The sequence below is a fragment of the Felis catus genome, chromosome D2 (assembly GCF_018350175.1).
Source record: "Felis catus isolate Fca126 chromosome D2, F.catus_Fca126_mat1.0, whole genome shotgun sequence".
Classification (NCBI taxonomy): Eukaryota; Metazoa; Chordata; class Mammalia; order Carnivora; family Felidae; genus Felis; species Felis catus.
In genome coordinates, this window is record NC_058378.1 from 13178912 (window position 1) to 13202022 (window position 23111).

General features: G+C 45.0%; 1 protein-coding gene across 6 annotated transcripts in view; it reads left to right on the forward strand.

The window, feature by feature from the left end:
* Nucleotides 1-23111, forward strand: part of GNG4 (G protein subunit gamma 4) — a 71075-nt gene that overhangs the window by 44232 nt on the left and 3732 nt on the right. For 3 of the 6 annotated variants that reach the window (XM_045039914.1, XM_019814292.3, XM_045039912.1), the window contains exons 3-4: nucleotides 286-403; nucleotides 2177-2284. In XM_045039914.1, coding sequence (XP_044895849.1) covers nucleotides 389-403; nucleotides 2177-2284 — 123 coding nt within the window. In that variant the 5' untranslated portion in view covers nucleotides 286-388. Of the gene's footprint in view, nucleotides 1-285; nucleotides 404-2176; nucleotides 2285-19228; nucleotides 20533-23111 lie in introns of those variants that run through there. The other 3 variants (XM_019814293.3, XM_045039913.1, XM_045039911.1) reach the window with 2 other exon arrangements.

Sequence of the window (23111 nt, forward strand, 5' to 3'; positions counted from 1 at the left end):
CCTGCTCTCACTTAAACACACTCACACCCACCCACACACACCCAGTGCAGAGCCCCTCTCCTCCTCCTTGGTTGGCCCTTCCCCGGTGTCTTCCGTCTTCACTCCTGCTGACCCTGGCCTCAGCTTCCTTCTACTCACCCATCCCTGTGCCCTGCTTCGGTGACTTCCCCAACTTCTAAAATCTCAAGATCAAATATGAGGAAAGAGAAGGATGAATTCTGGAATGGGAAGAGAGGATCAGGATCTGAGAGCAATGATTTGTGGGTCCTTTTTTCCTTGCATCAGGCCGGGGAAGGTTGAGAACCAGACTGTTCTTCCTTTTGTGTGGATACACAGGAACGCTGATACACGTCAACACCCACACCCACAGAGGAACAGCTACACACACATGGACTGGCACAGGGTACGTACCACAGGCCTGTGGGCACACACAGGGACACACACAGACCTGAACACACATGCAGAACACATAAGCGCATCTCTACATAGCAGGGTTTAGGTGGCTGTCCCCCTGGGTTTCCAAGCCCCAACTATTCGTTATTCTCCTTCTCTTCTTGTTGAGTAGAAGTTCCCAACCAAGACAGGAACACCTACCTGTTAAACTCTAATTTAGGTGACTGATCTCTATCTTAGAACAAGAAACTTCTGGGGGGACCTGAGTGGCTCAGTCGGCTGAGCATCTGACTCTTGATTCCAGCTCAGGTCATAATCTCACAGTTCATGAGATCGAGCCCCGAGCTGGGCTCTGTGCCTACATCATGGAGCCTGCTTGGAATTCTCTGTCTCCCCCTCTCCATCCCTCCTCCACTCATTCTCTCTCTCTCTCTGTCTCTCTGTCTCTGTCTCTCTCTCTCTCTCTCTCTCTCTCTCTCTCTCTCTCAAAATAAACATAAAGAAAACAAGAAACCTTTATTTTTCAAAACACTGCCTGTGGACAAATGAAGCTGCCACCATGCTTCGCCTGAACCACAGAGCTAGCACGTATGTGGAAAACCCACAGAGCGTGGCCTATACACCAAGATACTGGCCGGGTCTCCTCAACCCTCACTATGTGCCTTTGGAAGCCACTGTCACCTGTGCGACCCACCTGCAGCTCTGAGGTTGAATGATTAGGCCCCTTCCAAGTGGTCTCTCATTAGATGGGGCGACTGGAACCGTAGGCACCTGTGTAGAAGCCTGTGCTTTCTTGTGGAACAGTTCGCATTCCAGTGTTTTCTTAGTCATGTGGCATCCTTACATGTCAGATCAGGGAGAATTTCTTTCTTCTTCTACAAATATAGATCTCTGCTTGGGATAGGGTGTGTGTGTGTGTGTGTGTGTGTGTGTGTGTGTGTGTGTGTGTCTGTGATTGTTTAAAAACAAACTCGGGCACCTGGGTGGCTCAGTCAGTTGAGCGTCCGACTTTGGCTCAGGTCATGATCTCCTGGTTCACGAGTCTGAGCCCCGCATCGGGCTCTTAACTCTCAGGGTGGAGCCTGCTTCCCATCCTCTGTCCCCCTCTCTCACTGCCCCTCCTCCATCCCTCGCTTGCATGTGTGTGCTCTCTCTCTCTCAAAAATGAACATTTTTAAAAATTAAAATAAATAAATAAAAACTCCCAGCATAAAGTCTGTAAAATTTTTCGAATGAGGGCAAATTAACAATAATAAAGCAATTGTATTCAGGGGAAACTTGTACTCAGAGCTGTAGAAAGACCCCTTACCTAGGCTTCAAAGATTTGAGTTTGGGTTCTGGATCCACAAAGTTTGGCTGTGCGACCTTTAGCTATTGGCTTAATTTCTCTGAGTTTTGCACTTTCCTGACTTAACAAAACCAAACTTAATATGTTTTGCCAGCCTTCGGGGCTGCTAGGGGAATGAACGGACAAATGTGTAGGGAAATGATTTACTGCTAACAAAGTACCACACAAAAGTCAGGGGATTAACGCCGGGACCATCTAGTATCTTCCGCTCCCTCTACTCACGGCTGAGAAAGTCTCCCCAGGCGAAAGCATAAGGTCTTGCTCCCATCCCCCTCGTGAAGCATTTCTTCCGCTCGTCCCGGGAGGGTTTACTCACAGATGCTCCCTGGCGTGGACAGAGACGCTGTGGGTGGTGGGAGCGGGGAGAAGAGCGAGGGCTCCGCCCGACCTTGGGGAAAAGCCGCACTTCCAACCCTCTGACTTTGCTCGTTTCAGGGGCAGAGAATGAAAGAAGGCATGTCGAATAACAGCACCACTAGCATCTCCCAAGCGCGGAAGGCCGTCGAGCAGCTTAAGATGGAAGCCTGTATGGACAGGGTGAAGGTGAGCACGCCCGAGCCGGCCTCACCCCCTGCCCCAAACCCAGCTCGGAACGGTCCTCCCATCTCCTTGCGAGAGTTAACACGCTACCCGGCAGAGCGGCCAGCCGGCCTTGGCAGCTGTAACATTTACAAATGAGTGTTTGCCTCAGAGTTCCAAGTGTGCTCAAGGATCCAAATGATGCAGAATACACAGTGTGCATGAATTCCGTAAGGAATGGCCAAAAATAGACTCATATTCGTCTCAGCTCTATTTAGCCCTGTTGTCATGCCAATAAGCGAGAGAGTTTAACGGTGAGATCAATCAGGGTTCTCCTGCCTGATCCAGTGACTTCGAGGTTAGGCAGTGTCGGGTGTTTTGACAGGGGCGCTGTTGAGAGTGGAGCATTGAACCGTGCATCGTGTTTGTCAAATGTTCCTTTGGGGAAAGTGAGGGAAGGTGCCAGTCGCCTCCTACCATGTTCATTTCGCTGCTCAGCGTAGGTCTGTTCGTGCTGGGAGAGCTGGAGCAGGATGAAGCCACCTATTCTCCAGATGTCGCTTAGATTTGCAGGAGGCCGGGCAGAGCACGTCGCTCTGAAATAGCATTCGGGTCCATTGACTGTGATAGAGCTGGAACCCCGCCAGGAGTCTGACACTAGGAGGCTCAAGTCCAGCGGCCTTTGGGCACCTGGAATCAGGGGTCTCGCCCAGGCATCCGGGATTCAAAGAAGACAGGTTGCAAGGGGGCAACGGGTGACTCCTAAAGCCTCCCGCTGGCAGAGCAGACAGTCCCTCCCCAAGGTTCCCATCACCAAGACCCCCTCCCCCCACCTCACGCTGCAGTTATGGCCAGCTAGCACCAGCCCCTGCCTCCATCGAGACAGTTATTCCCTCCCCTGGGGCCTTGGGGTTCGAGCTATCCAAGGAGGCAGCGGCGTGCACAGAAAGTGACGTAATGATAGAAGACACGGGGAGGGGGTCCAGCGTGATGCAAATTGGCATACGTGGACCAGTATTATGGGCCACCTTGCACATTCTTTTTTTTTTTTAAACGTTTATTTATTTTTGAAAGACAGAGTGCCAGTGGGGGAAAGGTGAGGGAGGGGCAGAGAGAGAGGGAGACACAGAATCGGAAGCAGGCTCCAGGCTCCGGAGCCATCAGCACAGAGCCCGACGCGGGGCTCGAGCTCGTGAAGCCTGAGATCGTGACCTGAGCCTGAAGTCGGACGCTCAACCGACTGCGCCACCCAGGCGCCCCGCCGTGCACGTTCTCGTACCAGCTACAGATGAGGCATCGCCCCTTAAAGCCTAGGCTAGAGGAGGGAGCGAGAAAGCAAACCACCGGAAAGGAGGGAGAGCCCCGCCAGTGTAGAGATGGATGTGACAATGAGCGCCGCAGACAGTGAGTGCTCCGCAGGGACAGACGTTTGCTGAGAGGAGGGGGAGGGGTGGTGGTGAGCCTCGCTCTTCTGATAAACGTGCCTGAATACCTGCTCTGCACGAGGCGTGGTGCGGGGATACAAACACGAGCGGAATGATGCCCCCGTCCTGTCCTATCGCCCAGAGAGGCCTTTGCGGGGCTGGGAGCTGGTTCTCAGGGGATACCCGAGAAGGGAGCTAACCGGCGCTCATTTCCAGCAGCCGCACTTGGCAGAGAGCTGCGGGTTGTGCCGGGGAAGGCCGCTTTGGGCAGCTCGGGGCAGCTCGGGGGTGCGCAGGCGCGGATCACACAGACGAGTGGGTGGGAAGCCTGGGCCGGCAGGTGCACTCTCCTGTCAGCAGCAGAGGCGGTCGTCAGAGGCCAGGGGGCAGCCGGAGCTGCAGAAGCAGGTGCAGCACGGAGCAAAGAGCAAAGGTGGAGGCCGAGAAGCAGACGCCCAAGAATTGGGTGCGGAAGTCAGGCAGTCGAAATAGGAGACGCCAGGGAGCGAGACGTTATAACCCAACTGCAGAGACCGGAAAGACCACGGGCACCGGTTTGGGCAACGGGACGGTGGCCACGCCGGGGAGTCCGACCCCCGGCAGGAAGACAAATTCTGTAATCACAGATCCTCACTTGCGACAGTCACCAGATGTCCCCGCCACGAAGGGTCTCGCTGAAGACCCATGTGCAGTCTCTGAAAGAATGAAGAGAAACCATAGGCCAACTCAAAGTCCAGTCTGTTAGATGGTGTTCAGGGGGGCAGGTCGTCTGGCTCCTGGAGTGACGACGCTGTGGAAATGTGGCCCCGGATCCCAGGAGGGGGCTTCCTGGAGGGCATCTTCGCACTCTGTGGTAACTCCAGGCGGGGGGGCCACCGACAGCCGCGTCAGATTTGCTTCCGAAGTGGCAGAGATGTGTCATTGAGGAGATGATGCAGGGCTTCCTGAGGGGAGAGGTGGCCCCGAAGAACCACATCCCTGCTGTGCAACCACGTGTGTTTTCTTGCTCATAAAACCTTCAACATTTTTTTAAAAATTTTTTTAACATTTATTTATTTTTGAGACAGAGAGAGACAGAGCATGAACAGGGGAAGGGCAGAGAGAGAGGGAGACACAGAATCTGAAGCAGGCTCCAGGCTCTGAGCTGTCAGCACAGAGCCTGACGCGGGGCTCAAACCCATGGACCGTGAGATCATGACCTGAGCTGAAGTCGGACGCTCAACCGACGGAGCCACCCAGGTGCCCCAACATTTATTTTTTTAATGTAGTAAGATACACATAACATGTACCCTTTTAACCGGTTTTTTTTTGTTTATTTATTTTTTGACAAAGAACAAGCAGGGGAGGGGCAGAGAGAGGGGGGGACAGAGGATCTAAAGTGGGCTCTGAGCTGTCAGCATAGAGCCCGATGCAGGGCTCAAACTCACAAACCAAGATCATGACCTGAGCTGAAGCCATTTGCCTAACCGACGGAGACACCCAGGTGCCCCTTCACACGTGGTTTTAAGCACTAGACCCCCCCTTGCTTCTGAACACAGCATGGCTTTGGGGAAAAATCTAGTTAATGCAAGTCCTGGCAAAACGAGGCGCGTATTGTTATCAATTAGCCAGACAATAAAGACGGAATCTGGAGAGAAAGAGAAGCCATCAAGGACACTCCGAACTGACCTCAATAAGGGCTTTGAGGAGGGAGGAAAGAGGAAGAGAGTCACCAGGGAGAAGAAGTGGCCTTTCTAGAATGGGCGAGAGGTCACTGCAGGAGGGGGGAAGGAAAAGGGGAGCCTGGACGGTAAATGACAGAGGGAAGCCCCAGGGAAGCAGATGAGCAGGTCATAGAATTCGCTGAACTCATACAGAAAGGGACGGGAATTCTAGGTCCACGTGAAGGAGGAAAGGACAGGCTGAGCGTGTGGGGAGAACGCGGAAGAGGTGACTGGGCAGTGCCTTTCGTGGGGCCCTGGAGAGAGGAAAGAACACGCTGGAGGGAAACCTCTGGAGGCTTCATGGACGAAATCATTGCGACTGCCATCCCACAGAGCTGGCCCCCAGGTGGAAGCCTCCGATGACGACCGGAGGACAGCGCGAGCTCGGGCAGGTGTCGGGCACGAAGCAGGAAAGGACACGGCTGCCAAGGCACATAGGCATCCGTGGAGCCCACCTCTGGGTTGTGTGGTTTTACCGTGTTTGGGGGAGTGTCTTATGTGGAAGGAGAGGAAGGCGCGCTCGCGGTTCATGAGAATAAAGGAGAGGAGAGAAGAGAAAGTAACTGCATTAAACAGCTGTTTGGGTTGCAAAGGTAAGAAAAAGCAATAGCGTGAACTCAGGTCTGGGCAGTTCATGGCGGAAAAATGCAGCCAAAATACCCACTATGGTCTTGAAGTCCTGTTTGTCCCCCAAGAACATCACCTGCATAAGAGCACTTGTGCGGGTGTCGGCTTTGTCCTAAATGATGCAGGGGACATAGGAGGGATGCTTTATAAAGGCCACAGCCGGACCTCAGGCCCTCACACAGTTGGGTTCAGAGACCCCCTCCCCACCACCTCAGCGCCCTGTCTACCTTCATTTAATGTTTATTGAGTTCCTCCCCCAACTCAGCCCTGCTTCCCAGCATCCATGGGATTCTCCTCTGTCCGACCTAGGAGCTCATCAGGGCATCTCTCAACAAACATGGGTGCTGTCTTTGAGAACCTGTATCAGCTACTAATATTCCCCATGTATCACAAGAGCAAAGAAGATTCAACGCAGACGATCCAGCATAGCTTTTTGCCTCCCAAAAAGCGAAAGTCTTGGAAAATAATGCTCGGGATCCTACAAAAGAAGTAAAGAACACGTTCAGATGACATCCTGGAGACTGTTTTGGTCCTAAGGAAAAGAATACCCCATAGCCTTATTCTTCCGCTCACCCGTTAGAGGCTTACGCTATACAAAATTCTACCAGGAAGGTACATAAATGACATTGGTCACCAAACAGTGAGAATTTGTCGAACAGTTGTGGCAGATACAAGCTGAGCAAAGCATAAAAGGTTTAAGTGGAGAAAATGGTCTCTGGAGCTGGCCGGTCAGCCCGAGAGGAGAGCAGCTGGGAGAAGGTGTTGTCCCATGGGGAAAATACAGAGGTCTTGAGCAGGCTGGGTCACAGGCTCCCAGGAAGGCTTGTGAAGCTGTCTCTCCACTGGGCACTGCTGAGGATGCTTTGATTTCCCTTGTCCCGGGGGGGGGGAAGGAATTGCCAGGGGCTGTGACTTGGTGGGATCTGGAGGTAGACGACACCCTTTAGCAAACCTAACTCTCCAACGGGACCAGGAGGAAACAGCTGACGGACTTGCCGAGTGACGATATGCTCAATTGTCTGTCTGTCTGTCTGTCTCTCCCTTATTTGCCCTAAGGCCTGTGGCAGATGATTTTAAGAGTGATGGGATGTACTCACCATCCCTAAGGGGGCCGTCATTAGACTGAGATTAATTTTGTCAACACAAGCTTGATGTGCAGATTGCTGACAGATCAACGGGTTTTATGTCAACTTGCGTTCCGTAGATGACTAAAAACAGGGCAGCGAGAACGTTGTCGGTTGATGAAAGGTCCAAAAGACGACAGCAGGAGTAGATTAGTGTGGGAGGTTATTGACATGGAAGAAGAGAGAGTATATCATGACAGGTGACGACAGTCCTTCTCCATATTAGCGAGACTGTGAGAAAGTAGATGTAAGTGGCCTGTGCGGGAGGCCGTAGTTCCTATTTCGAAAAGAATGGCATTTTACTGTTCATGAAAATGGTATTCATTTACTTGTGAGAGTTTTGGAAGATAAAAGTATAAGGAAGAAAATGTGAATAATTTATAACCACTACATTTCCATATTCTTCCATCTACCTGTTGGCCTAGTTTTCTTTTTATAAAATTGTGGTTGTTACCTTTTGCGACCTGGTTTATCACCAAACAGTATATTGTGATGATACATCCAGGTCAGTAAATACTCTCCTAAAATGTCATTTTTTACTGTCTCTTCTCTTCCTCACCTGATGTACAATCATTTATTTAACTGGTCTCCTATCCTTGGACATTTCCCTTATTTCCAATTTTGCAGTATTTCTTTTTAAACAACACTGCAGCAACCACACTGGTAGATAAAATTTGCACATGTTTCATTGTCTCTTTAGGATAAATTCCTATGGGCTGAAATTGCTCAGTCAAAGGATATGTTCTATTCTAAAGTGTTTGAATCCATATCAGATTTCCCCATGAAAAGTGGTACGAGTTTAGGAGCCCCTGAGTGGCCCAGTGGGTTGAGTTTCCAACCCTTGATTTCAGCTCAGGTCATGATCTCGTGGTTCATGGGATCGAGCCCCATGCCAGGCTCGAAGCTGACAGCTCAGAGCCTGCTTGGGTAGGATTCTCCCTCTCTCTCTCTCTCTCTCTCCCTCTCTCTCCCCTCTCCCTGCCCCTCCCCTGCTCCTTCTTTCTCTCTCTGTGCCCCACCCTGCATTCAAGTTCTCTCTCTGTCTCTCAAAATAAATAAATAAATAAACATTAAAAAATAAAAAGAAAAGTGGTACCAGTTTAAAATCTTACCAGCAATGAAGTCTGTTCCCCAGACTCTCCTAGCACCAGACCATTTTGATTATGGCTACATATTCCCTTCATCTGCATCCCCCCCCCCGCCCCCGCCACATTCAGAGAGCTAGGGAGTCAGTGGAGGAGGGGAGGGAAGCCTCCAAGTAGCCTCAGTTTATGCTTTTGCACACTACTCTGGGAATACATTTCTGTTTCAAACAAAATTTTTTGAAGATTTTATTTCCATTTTTTAAAGTTATTTATTTTGAGAGAAAGAGAGAGTGAGTGAGAGAGGAAGGGACAGAGATAGAGGGAGAGAGAGAATCCCAAGCAGGCTCTGCACCCACGCGGGGTTCAATCTCACAAACCGCGAGATCTAAGTATTTCATTTCTAAGTAATCTCTACACCCAACGTGGGGTCGAATTTACAACCCCGAGATTAAGAGTCACATGCTCTACAGACTGAGCCAGCCAGGCGCCCCCAAAGAATTTTCTTTAAATCTCATATTCAAATCTTTACTCCATTTTGAGTTAATTTTTATGGATGTTATGAAATAACTGTCCAGTTTCATTTTTTTACATGTGGCTGTCCGCTCCACTTTAAGAGCACATTTTTGGGGCGCCTGGGTGGCGCAGTTGGTTAAGCGTCCGACATCAGCCAGGTCACGATCTCGCGGTCCGGGAGTTCGAGCCCCGCGTCGGGCTCTGGGCTGATGGCTCAGAGCCTGGAGCCTGTTTCCGATTCTGTGTCTCCCTCTCTCTCTGCCTCTCCCCCGTTCATGCTCTGTCTCTCTCTGTCTCAAAAATAAAATAAAACGTTGAAAAAAAAAAATTTAAGAGCACATTTTCTGTTGTGATGCTTACCTTCTTATTGATTATACCATCAAGGTCTTATTGATTATACCATCAATAAGGTCCATTGATGTTGTTGCAAATGGCAAAATTTCATTGTGTGGGGGGGCTGGGTAATATTCCATTGTATGTAAATACCGTATCTTCTTCATCCACTTATCAATGGAAACTTGGCTGCTTCCCTATCTTGACTATTATAAATAATGCTGCTGTAAGTATAAGGGTGCATATATCTTTTCAAATTAGTGTTTTGTTTTCTTGGGGTAAATACCCAGTGATGAAATTGCTGGATCATATGGTATTTCTAACTTTTTGAGGAGCCTCCGTACCGTTTCCCACAGTGGCTACGGCAATTTGCAGTCCCACCAACAGTGCGTGAGGGTTCTTTTTTCTCCACATCCTCACCAACACTTTGATTCTAGCCACTCTCACAGGTGTGAAGTGTGACACCTCACTGTGGTTTTAATTCCCATTTCCCTGATGATGAGTGATGTGAAGCATCTTTTCCTGTGTCGGTTGGCCATCTGGATGTCTTCTTTGGAGAAATGTCTAGTTAGGTCCTCTGCCCATTTTTTAATTGGATTATTTGTTTTTTGGTGTTGAGTTGTACAAGTTCTTTATATATTTTGGATACTGATCCCTTATCAGATAAATCATTTGCAAATATCTTCTCCCATTTAGTAGAGTGCCTTTTAGTTTAATTTTGCTTTTTGTTTCTGTTGCCTTAGAAGACCTATCTCGAACAATGTTTCTATGGCTGATGCCAAAGAAATTACTGCCAATGTTTTCTTCCAGGAGTTTTATGGTTTCGTTTTCACATTTAGGGCTTTAATCCATTTTGAGTTTATTTTTATGTATGCTGTAACAAAGTGACCTGTTTCATTCTTTTGCGTGTAGCTGTCCAGATTTCCTGGCACCATTTGTTGAAGAAACTGTGTTTTCTCCATTGTATGTCCTTGCCTCCTTTGTCATAGATTAGCTGACTATATAAGCATGGGTTTGTGTTTTTAATTTTTTTAAGTTTATTTATTTATTATGAGAGAGAGAGTGAGAGCAGGCGGGGGACGGACAGAGAGAGAGAATCCCCAGCAGGCTCTGCACTGTGAGTGTGGAGGCCAATGTGGGGCTCGGTCCCACAAACCATGATATCACCACGTGAGCCGAAATCAGGAGTTGGATGTTTAATTGACTGAGTCCCGCAGGCGCCCCAAATGTGGGTTTATGTCTGGGCTCTTTATTCTGTTCTACTGATCTATGTGTCTACCTTTGTGCCAGTACCATACTGTTTTAATTACTACAGCTTTATAGTATATCCTGAATTCTGGCATTGTGATTCCTCCCTGTATCAAAAAACCTCCAGCTTTGTTCTTCTTCTTCAAGATTGCCTTGGCTATTCAGGGTCTTTCAGGGACCTATATTTACATAGCTCCATACAAATTTTATGGACCTATGTAAATATACTGCCAGAAAACCTCAGACTAGGCTATGGCATATAAAGGACCAATAAAGTATTCACGTAAGAAAAAGTTTTCTTCCAGAAAACCAAAGAAAACTTTAGGTAACTGTGTTATAGTCAAAAAATGTGAAACAAATATAGAATCTATGAAACCCTAGCTCAAAGGAGAGAAAAAAGAATGAGTTGGAAAAGGAGGAGGTGGAAAAACTAAGGAAAAAAGTTGACAGGGGAGAGGGAACACCATTAAACGCAGCAAAGAGTGTAACACACACTATAGAAAATCAAATTATTGACACAGAGCACAGGCTTAGGAAACGCCTACATAATGCAAAAGAAAAAGATGAACAGTCAGATAAAAGCAGTTAGAGAGAGAGTGATACAAATAAAGACTGACAGGAACATTCCAAGATTTGAATGCTGGTGTTCCCGGCAGAGAGAACAAATGGCATAGAAAATACTCTTAATGGTAGAATATAAAAAGGTTTCATTAGGGGCGCCTGGGTGGCTCAGTCAGTTGAGCGTCCGACTTCGGCTCTGGTCATGATCTCGCGGTTCGTAAGTTCAAGCCCCCCATCGGGCTCTGTGCTGTCAGCTCGGAGCCTGGAGCTACTTCGGATTCCGTGTGTGTGTGTGTGTGTGTGTGTGTGTGTGTGTGTGTGTGTCTGCCCCTCCCTGCTCACACTCTGCCTCTCTCTCTCAAAATTAAACAATAAAACATTTAAAAAATATATAAATAAATAAAGAGCTTTCATTAAATAAAGGAAGACTTGAATCTGCAGATGCAAACAGCCCATTGTGTTCCGGGAAAGACGATAATAGGAGATAATAAGCCCATAGACACATATACTGCTGAGGTTACATAATCTCAACAGTGAAGAAAAAGCCCATTAAGTGTACAGGCAGAGGAAGCGATCCTTTAGGACAAGTACCCCTAATTTCATATGTATTAAGTGCTTGAATCCTCACCCCACCCCTGAGATATTGGTGCTACTCCACCCTACTTCACAGACAAGAAAACTTTGGCTCACAGTTATATGATGAAGTGGGGATACCAACGCAGAACCTTAAGTCTTATTATTAAACTATAGGGCCCTACCTACCAAGGGCAGAAATATCGACCTGGACAACATTGCATCTCCGTTCATTGCAGCCTAAGATTATGTAAAAATTCTCAAATTCTGCAAAGAATTCTCCACGTAGCCAAGTGGTCATTGATGTCCTAGGCAACAGAAAATGAAACTCTCAATTAGGCAGAAAGTTAAATATAATGCAAATTTGTGCTTCTTTTCTTTAGCAGAATTATTTCATTTTATCCAATTGGGCTTCACTAAAGGAGATACAGATGTGCACAGTTTCTGTTAATTTATGCATAATAACATATATTAAGACTATAAGACATTTTCTTTAAAAATTTTTTTAATTTTTTTTCAACGTTTATTTATTTTTGGGACAGAGAGAGACAGAGCATGAACAGGGGAGGGGCAGAGAGAGAGGGAGACACAGAATCGGAAACAGGCTCCAGGCTCCAAGCCATCAGCCCAGAGCCTGACGCGGGGCTCGAACTCACGGACCGCGAGATCGTGACCTGGCTGAAGTCGGATGCTTAACCGACTGCGCCACCTAGGCGCCCCATGACTATAAGACATTTTCTAGGGAAATTCTCACCGGCTCAGAAATTTCATCCAAGCCGGGGCTGAGTATCTTGTCCTTGCAATCCACACACTACGTGGGTCATAGCAGGCATTGGTCACACTGAAGGATGGATTTAATCTATTTAGAACAGCTGTCAGTGCAGAGTCTGCTTCAGATCCTCTGTCCCTTTCTCCCTCTGTCCCTCCTTGTCTCTCTCTCTCTCTCTCTCTCTCTCTCAAGATAATAAACATTAAAAAAGAAAAGAATCTATCACTGGTATACAAAGTCTTTACCAGGTTATGGTTTCTAGGTCAATATTCAGTCTTGGAATTCTGCTGGATATTAATGTGATAGGGTCACTCTTTTCAATTTTTACTCTTTATAGACTTCAGATTTGGGCATCAGAAAACATTTTTACTCCATTCGGTACCAAATGATTAAAGAGATCTCTGCCCATCTATGTCAGTTCATAGACTATATAAACAGCAGCAGCAGCAGCCAAAAGAATACTAGATGTCTTATAGTGTGAACGTCACCAGTGAGGCAGAGGGTGAACTTCTTCCATAGGAATGACCTGAGAGTATACTTTCTTCAACACTACCTTTCATTACAAAAGTTAGACCCTAACATAGGTTGATCATAAGCAAACATAATCTGATGAAGAACTTACACCCACCCATTGTGGTTGTTCTTTTCTCTACTCCCAAGCTTCGAGGTTATTCTAGTCATGTTGTGCATTTTTCATTAGATGGTGCTTTGGGCATTCTAATGTTTAACAGAATCTTGCTGTTAGTTTGACCACACAGTTCTACCTAGAAAACAAACCATCTTCTCAAGCCCAGGTTACCAATGGGCTTTGGTTTACTAGATTGTATTACATTAATATCACTTGAGTTGAGTGTTATTGGAGACTAAGCTGCTTCAGCTGAATAGTCCACTCTCTCCAAATTTCTCCAGAGCTATTATGCTGTGCATTACTTGAAACTGTCACAACTCCAACTCTAACAGGAATAGGACCCACCCTCTTTCCTGTATCAGCAGCCACGTCGCTCACAACTTTTCTCCCAATCGACTTTGACACAATTGATTTCAGGGTCTACCGCTATCACTTCAGGTTTAATCCACTCACCTTCACCATTTCAGGTCAATCATTTGTAACCACTGGTTACAATATGTACAAGATATACATGAGGAAAAACTGTAAAACCTATGAAAGAGATCAAAGAAAATCTAAATAAATGAAGATATTCCATGTTCATAGATAGGAGGATCAATATTGTTAAGATGTTGGTTCTTCCCAACTTAATCTGTAGATTCAAGACAATCCCAGTCAAAATCCCAGCAAGTTGGCTTTTTGATACTGATAAGCTGATTCTAAAGTTTATATGGACGGGCATCTGAGTGGCTCAGTTGGTTGAGCATCCAACTCTTGATTTTGGCTCAGGTCACGATCTCAAGGTTCAGGAGTTCAAGCCCCATGTTGGGCTCTGCACTGACAGCATGGAGCCTACTTGGGATTATCTCTCTTCGTCTCTCTCTCTCTGTCCCTCCCCTGCTCCCATGCTCGCTCGCTCTCTCTCTCTCAAAAATAAGTAAATAAACTTTAAATTAAAAAATAATAATAATAAAACAGAATAGCCAACACGATATTGAAAGAGAAGAGGGGCATCTGGGTGGCTCAGTTGGCTGAGCATCTTACTCTTAATTACGGCTCAGGTCATGATCTCGTGGTTTGTGGGTCCAAGCCCCGCTGTCAGCACAGAGCCTGCTTGGGATTCTCTGTTTCCCTTTTTCTCTACCCCTCCCCCACTCATGCTCTATCTGTCTTGCTCAAAATAAATAAACATTAAAAAGAGACAGAGAGAAGAGAAAGATGGAAGGCTGACACTACCCAATTTCAAGACCTACTATAAAGCTGCAGTGATCAAGACAATGTGATAGCAACAAAAGAATAGACAAATAGATCAGTGAAACTGAATAGACAGGCCAGAAACAGACTCACATAAATATAGTCAACTGATCTCTAAAAAGGAAAAAGCAATACAATGGAGAAAGGATAGTTTCTTCAACAAATGCTGCTGGAATAACTAGACAACCCCATGGAAAATACTAAATCAAGACACAGACCTTACACCTTTCACAAAAATGAGCTCAAAATCAATCATAGACCCAAACTGAAAGGCAGAACTAGAAAACTTCTAAAGGACAGCACAGGAGAAAGTCTCGATGACCTTGGGTCTGGCAATTCGTTTCTAGCTATAACACCAAAAGCAAAATCCACAAAAGAAAGAATTGCTGAGATGGACATCATTCAAATTAAGAGCTTCTCCGTCAAAGACTCTGTGGAAAGGATGAGAAGACGAGCCACAGACTGGGAGAAAATCTTTGCAGAACACATATCTGATAAAGGACTGGTATTCAAAATATACAAAGACCTCTTAAAACTCAACAGTGAGAAAACAAACCACCCCGTTGAAAAAAAGAAAAAAGACCAAAGATCTGAACACACACCTCACCAAAGAAGATATACAGATGGCAAAGGCGCATCTGAAAAAATGCTCCATATCATGTGTCACTAGAGAACGACAAATTAAAATAACATTGGTATACCATGACACAATGACCAAAATTTAGAAAAATGACAGTAACAAATGCTGACAAGGATATGGATGGTAATGCAAAAGAGGACAGCCACTTTAGAAGGCAGTTGCTTACAAAGCTAAACATAGTCTTACCATACGATCCAATTATATCAAAAATATACAAAGCAAAATTTGAAGAAATGTCAAGAAAGATGAACAAGTTGTGTAAGAGTATAGTGTGTCTTTCCTAGTCCATGGCGGGATCAATTAGACAAAAGAGAGGTAATCATATATTAATAATAAAATTAATTAGGTTGATCTGATAGATAGGTAGACAGATAGATGATAGGGTGTAGGTCTTTATCCAGAAAACATTAAGAACACTTTTCTCTAAGCACCACTACATTCTAAAAAGTAAAAATGGTTATACCACATTCTTTGACCATAGGGCCATAAAGTGATGGCCATAGTATGAAATAAATGTCAGCCTCAGGAACCTTTTCAGACTGTCTCTTGGGGCACCTGGGTGGCTCCGTAGGTTAAGTGTCCAATTTAAGCTCAGGTTGTGATCTTGTGGTTCATGAGTTTGAGCCCCACGTCAGGCTCTCTGTGGTCAGCTTAGAGCCCTCTTCAGATCCTCTGTCCCTCTCTCCCTCTGCCCCTCCCCTGCTTGTTCTCTCTCTCAAAATAAATAAACTTTAAAAAATAAATAAATAAAAATAGACTATCTCTTAGCGAAATTGATTTTGAGAATGCCATATGTAAATCCGTAAGACATATATATTTTTAACAAACACTCAAAACATAAAAGGGCATAAGACTTGAAAACAGAAAGGTAAGACAATTTGATTAAAGGAAAGTGTTCTTGTTCTTGAACAGGCAGAGTCTATATTGTAGAAATGTCTGTTCTCTGTAAATTAACATAAATTCAACACAAACCTAATCAAAATTCTATTTCTGTTTTTGGAGGAAGCAAACTGAAAACTATTCTAAAGTTCAATTAGATGAATAAATGGTGAGAGCATCCAGGAATATTTTTTAAGTATATATGTGCAAGGAGGAACATATGTAGAATTTTCCTGCCAGGTATTAGAATTTATTTTAAAATCAGAGCACTTAAAGATTTATGATTAGATAGATCAACAGAACATAATAGGAAGTCCTAAATAGATCCAAGTGTACTGGGAATTTGGAAAAGGATCCAGATGGTATCTCAAATCAATACCACAGACTGTGTGGCTTAAACAACAGAAATTTATTTTCTCACAGTTCTGAAGGTTCAAAGTCCAAGATCAAGGTGCCAGTAGGGTTGATGTCTGGTAAGGCCTCCGCCCTTGACTTGCAGACAGCTGCCTTCGCATTGTGTATTCACATGGCCTTCCCTCTGTGCTCAGGGGAAGAGAGAACTTTCTGGTGTCTGTTATTCTTTTAAACAGACCCAGTCCTATCAGATTAGGGACCCCCCCCCCTTATGACCTCACATAACCTTAATTAGGTCCCTGAAGGACTTATCTCCAAATAGTCGTATTAGGGTTGATGGCTTCAAAATATGAATTTCACTAGACACAGTTCATTCCTTGACTTTAATCAAACATTTAAATATAACAAATATAGGGGTGCCTGGGTGGCTCTGTTGGCTGAGCGTCCGACTTTGGCTCAGGTCATGATCTTGTAGTTCATGAGGTCGAGCCCTGCGTCCAGCTCTGTGCTGACAGCTCAGAGCCTGGAGCCTGCTTCAGATTCTGTGTCTTCCTCTCTCTGCCCCTCCCCTATTCATGCCCTGTCTCTGTCTCTTTCTCTCTCAAAAGTAAATAAACATTTAAAAAAATTAAAAAAAAAATAAATATAACAAAGCACTAGGAAAATAGGAGCAAATGCTTTTATAAACATCTGAGAAGGCCAAACATACCACCAAAGTGGTTCCTAAAGTAAAAGTGGTTTCTTTTAAGTTTATTTATTTATTTTTGAGAGAGCGAACGTGAGTGGGTGAAGGGCAGAGAGAGGGAGAGGGAGAATTCCAAGCAGGCTCTGTGCTATCGACACAGAGCCCAACGTGGGGTGCAAACCCGTGAAGCCATGAGGTCATGACCACAGCCGAAACCAAGAGTTGGATGTTTAACCAACTGAGCCACCCAGGCACCCCATAAATTAGAAACTTTGACCTTATTTTTTAAAATTTGAGATGGTAAAAACCCCCCAATTCACAAAATAAGAAAAACATCTGCTACGTGAGTAATAAAGGGTTAATTTCTCTACACCTCTCTGAAATTTCTCTGGAGAGTCAGTAAGAAAATAAAATATCGTCTGTTCCTTTAATTGTACGAACAACACCAATGGGTAGTTTAAAATAGAGAAATATAAACATGGTCAAATACAGGAAGAGACATTTACCTCCTTAAATAATACAAGAATTACGCTCGAAACAACACTGAGATCTACTCAAAAACAAACAAGCAGCACTGAGACCCATTTGTTTCGTTTTGTTTTGTTTTTAGTATAGTTAACACACAATATTACATTACTTTCAGGTGTACAAAACGGTGACTCAGTTCCTCTATATGTGATGTCAGTTCACACAAATGTAGCTACCATCTGTCACCACATAGTACAGTTACAGTATCATTAACTATGTTCCCTCCCCCATGCCTTTTATTCCCTGGACTTATTCATTCCATAACCGGAAGCCTGTATTTCCCACTCCCCTTCACCCATTTTGCCCCCCTTCCCCTCTGGTAACCCATCAGTTCTTTATATTTATAGGTATGATTGTTTTTGTTTGTTTATTCTTTTGTGTACTTAGGTTCCACATAGGAGTGAAATCTTGTGGTGTTCATCTTTTTTCAGACTGACTTAGTTCTCTGACATAATGCCCGCTAAGTCCATCCATGTTGTCACAAATGGCACGATCTCATCCTTTTATTTGGCTGAGCAATATGCCATTTGTATGTGTCTATACTTATCTATACCACATCTTCCTTATCCCCTTGTCTATCGATGGACACTCGGGTTGCTTCCATATCTTGATTATTGTAAGACTGTCGATGTTTTTAATCTTTGATGAAATCCATTGTCATCCATCAGCTGTGAAGCAAAGAAGTCAGAGGCTTTCGATGGTCGAGGGGAAAGTGATAACACTCTTCCAGAAGGATAGTTTGGAATATGTATCAAAATGTTCGTTGTGTCTATCTTGACCCAGTATTCTCCCTTCTAGGAATTTACCCAGAGACAATCTCGCAAATAATGATGGAAAGTAAGAATTTCATCAGAGCACTATGTACAGTGTCAACAAATTATAATTTTTGACTGTCCATCAGTAGGGACTGGTTAAGTAAGTTACATAGAGACAATGCTACACTATAATTATAAACAACGACAGACATCTGTGTGTACGGAGTGACAAACAGCATGTTACAGAACAGCATCTGAAATTGCATGTGAAGGCTGAATAGTAAGATACCTAAAAAGATGTTCACCAGAGCTCTGTCACCAAGCGGTGGTTGACTTTTGCTTCCAGCTTTGAACTTTTGGGGGGTTATTTTACGAGCAAATAAGGATTATTATTGTAAAGATAATAAAGCGGTTTCAAAATTAAATTTCTTGGTAGGACTCACCCCTTCCCCAGAGATGCTACCACACCCCCAGGACCCAGTTACACACTCCCTCCTCTGAATTTATTACCATTGGTTTCGTATGATGCTATGTGAAGGGGGCAGAGGGTGCCATGGGAGGTGACCACATCGTGACCGTAAATGGAAAGGGAGACCCTTTCTGTTCTTTCCGCCTAGGTCCTCTCCACCACACCATCAACGTAAGCAACTTATGTGTTGACCCAGGGGGTTGCTTTTTACTCCTGTAAATTAAATTAAACAAATGTGATTGCATGCATGCTGTTCATTTTGTATACAATCTGTATCTTCCTCCTTATTCCGTTAGGCACCAATAGCCAAATGCAAAATAGGGCCATATTTTCATGTAAACACACTGCATAAAAATTATAAATGATATTCCAAATTTAAGTGTAAATTAGGCTGTGGTTATCTTTTCTGCTGGCTTCTCCCATCAGTGTGGATAGTCCAGAGCTATTTAATAGAACCGAATAGTAAGTAAGTGTCCAGGCTTGCTGAGATATTTCCATTGGGCAATCAGCCTTTTTGGCTCTTGCTCCACATTTGTATTTGAGCCAGAGTTTTTCCTCATAGTCCTTCTAACAGGTAAGTATTTCACATGTCTTTTTTTTTTTTTTTAAGCTTCTTTATTTTTGAGAGAGAGCGTGAGCTGGGGAGGGGCAGAAAGAGAGGGAGACACAGAATCCGAAGCAGGCTCCAGGCTCTGAGCTGTCAGCCCGGAGCCCGACGTGGGGCTCGAACTCACTGACTGCGGGATCGTGATGAGTTGAAGCCAGACTCTTAACTGACTGAGCCACCCAGGCGCCCCTCGTCTTTCACATGTCTTACCCTTATTTTTTTTTTTCTAGAACTTCCTAGGAGTCATGACAGTGCTGCTGGCTTGTGAGTTCTTTTAAAAGAACAAAATGTATTCTTTATGGTTCCATTTTTTCCCCAAGATAAAACACATACGGCTGAGTTATCCACAACCCAAAGAGAAAATTCTAAAGCGAAAGCCAGTCATTGTTAAAACAGAAGATGAGTGGGGCTCAAATATCACAGTGTTCCCTGTGGGAAATGGAAAAAGAGCAAAATCAGGGAGCCCATCGTGTTCTCATAGGTCACTGACAGCTGATTCACAGGGTCCAGAGAAAGTCCAGGGAAGGGATATGATTAAGATGATAAAAGATGTGAAGGTTGAAAGAATGACATTTCTAAAAGAAAATAAATATAAATGATGCCCTACGACCCAGCCAGAAGTCAAGGCAGTGCTTACCAATTTTGCCTTTCCCGTGTGCCTCGTCTGAACCCTGGTGGTGCCCCTCCGTTGCCCCACTTTCTGCTAGTTTAACAATTCAGCTGTGAGCCTTTCCATTGCTGTCTCCTCCTCTCCCAGACACGTCCACGGATCTCCCCCGGACCGCCTTACACGGTAACTTTCTACCATCAGATTTAGAAATCAATTCAAAGAGAGGGGGGTGTGAATGAGCAACTCTAGAACAGCCATCAGATCAAGGGAGGAAAATCTTTGACTTAAAACAAAGAGAAGAACATTAAATAGTAGAACAAGAAGGCAAAAGGTGTCTTTTGAAAAAGACAAAAGACGCTTCCTGTTGGAGAAGACTCAGGGTCGGAGCACTGTGGGTATCAAATCGCCCCAATAATTTCGGAGAACCCTCCTCATGTCTGCTTCTCAGTGCCCTCCCAGGAAGTAGCCAGATGACCAATGAAGAGCCCACCGTGCGTATAACAGCATCCATTCTGTCACTGAGTCACAAGCCAGCAGGTAATGCTATCCCCATTTACGGGAGTGAAAACTGAGTGCCAGGGTGTTGGTCTTGCCCAGAATGACGCAGCTCATTAGTGCGGAGTGCAGCTCTGTCAGAGAGGCCGTTTCTTGACTCACAACCCAGTCCTTTTTCCAGAAGAGATGCCGCTGGCTTTCTAGAACCCCTAGAGCCTAGACTCTACTTGTTACATTCGTCTTTCACCTCTGAGTAAGTCACAGAAACCTCTTCAGTGACTCACTGGTTCCCAAATAAATTACTCTTGTGGTGAACTCACAAAATGGTTGAATTATGGTTTCCTTTCTGGAAAATCGGGATATGTCAAAATTGAGAGGTAGTCGGAGTCATATAGGACGTGTACCAACCTCTTTCAAGGGGCGCCCGGGTGGCTCAGTCAGTTAGGCGTCCAACTTTGGCTCAGGTCATGATCTCACGGCTCGGGAGTTCGAGCCCCGCATCCGGCTCTGTGCTGACAGCTCAGAGCCTAGAGCCTGGAACCTTCTTCGGATCCTGTGTCTCCCTTTCTCTCTGCCCTTCCCCTGCTCATGCTCTGTCTCTCTCTCTCCCTCTCAAAACTGAATAAACATTAAAGATTTTTAAAAATAAAATAAAACTCTCGTTCAAGCATCTTGGATTTACCTCTCAATATACAGTCAACTTTTCATGTGGAGGAAAAAAAAAAACAGCTTTATGCTGATAATAGTAAACAGCAGCTAATCCAATATTATGAACATTGGACTTCAGAATTCAGAGAGGGCCTCTCTGTTATATTATTCATGTGTTCACACATACATCTTCTACTCCCTCTGGTATCCTCCAGGTATAACCTTACCCATCCCCAACTAGCTGCTATATCTGTGGCCTAGGACCCAGCGATAGTGTTGCCTATAATGAAATGGATCAACACAAGCCACTGGAAGCCCAATACCTTAGTCAGCTCATGCTGCTATAACAAAGCACCATAGACCCAGTGGCTTAAACAAAGAAATTCATTTCTCACTGCTCTGCAAGCTGGGAAGTCCGAGATCAGGCTGCCTGCATGGTCAGGTTCTGGTGGGAGTTCTCTCCCTGGGTTATAGACGGCCACCTCCATGCTGTGACTTTACATGGCAGGTGGAGAGAGATCTCTCTCATGTCTCTTCTTATAAGGGTGCTAATCCCCTTCACAAGGGTTCGACCCTCATGACCTAATTACCTCCCAGAGGCCCCACCTCTAAATACAATTACTTTGAGACGGAGGCTTCCACGTTTGGACTGGGGTGGGGGAGGACACAGACATTCCATTCACAGCATCATAATATGGAAATTTCTTGAGTGTGTGCTTGGGAACCGGTGTGTTGATCTCAAATACTTCCCAACATTAGAAGAAAGACGAGATTCACAAGGATTCACCCTGCGGTGTTTGTTCAGACTTTAGAGGTGAGGTATAGAATGTCCCAAGGGTTCCACTAGGGAAAACAGGCACATGATTTCTTCTATTGGGAGTGTGCACCAAGTTTGACCTTGTCAAAGATACTGTTGCTCCATGGGGGCTGCAACCTGGCTGTGCCCTCGACAATTAATCCTGCTTTGTTTCCTTGGGGTGGAGGGAGGAACAGGCAGAGCCAGTCAAAGAGGCTTGAAATTGATTCCAAGTAGTATTGTTAAATAGACCAGGACTGCTGAGAACTAGGTGTGAGTGCTCCGCTTTGGATGCAAAGGATAAATGCAGTGGGTGTCACAGGCAGAATAGTAATTATGTCATCTGTCTTGTCGAAGAATTTGACTATAGTAATTGCAACATTTTCTCCCATCATTGAAGCTTGTAATTATAGTGCAACTAACAGGATTATGTGCTAACTTGGGCTGTTTTAATCACCTCTTTTACTCTGAAATGCAATGGTAAAATTCCACAGTTGTTCCCAGGCTGCCGATTCTTTTCAACATCTGTTGTCTTATAACAGTTCGGTACGAAGGAGGCAGAGATGCTCTGGGCATTTCATAATAGAGGACTTTAGGTAAAGCAGACGTGAGGCTTGACGAGAAAGCATAAACAGCAAGGGAGTTTTCAATTTCCAACCCAAATAAAATTTTCTCTTTGAAAGCAAATCATTTGGTTTTTTTTTGTTTGTTTCAAAGATGGCAGATGTTTTATGCAATTTGGCAATGGCTGCAGCCCATACTTGATATGCGTTGAAGGAAACTTTCAGCTATAAAAATCAACCTAGGACTGATTAAGAAAACCCTCCCGCTCAACCTAATGAGCAGGTTGGGGTTAATTAATGCCTAGATCTTAAGCTGTGTGTCAGGATGTCACCTTTCACGTGTAAGGCTCATTGAGATGCTCGTTACGTATGTTTGTCTTTCCAGAGATCCCATAACAAACTCAAGGGTTATCCAAATACTTTGTTTATACAGGAATAAAGGAACATTGGACACTGTGTGAAATACGGGGGCTGATGGCTGAGGTAGAAACCTGCCTTGATTCTTCCCTTGTAACATTCTCTTAGAGTGTTATTTCAACAAAACGAGGGCTTCTAGGATATTAATATTACATGGAACCGACCCAGATCCACACATCTGGTCTGAAAACGGGCGCTTACTACTTAGCTCCAATACAGGCTACATTCCATATTCATTCCTGTTGTACAGATGCCCAGAGAGGACTCTGCCGTCCGGAGGAGTGTAGTTATAACTCAGCAAGTGCATTTGTGATCCTAAAACAACAGCAGCAAAAGGAGGCAATCGAAGAACAGCCTGTTTTCCTGAAAGGAACATTGTGGAATAAGTGCAATATCACCTTTAGAGGTGATAGAAAAATCCCTAGATTAGATCTGCTTAAAACTAGCAAGGCCAGACATAAACAACTTAGTTGTCAGGGTGGTGTAGACAAGGAGCTGTGTGGCAGCAGATAAAATGATAGGAGACGGGAACACGGCCCAGCCCCATCTCTCCCTCACCCAGCTGTCCTACAAAGCCTCATTTT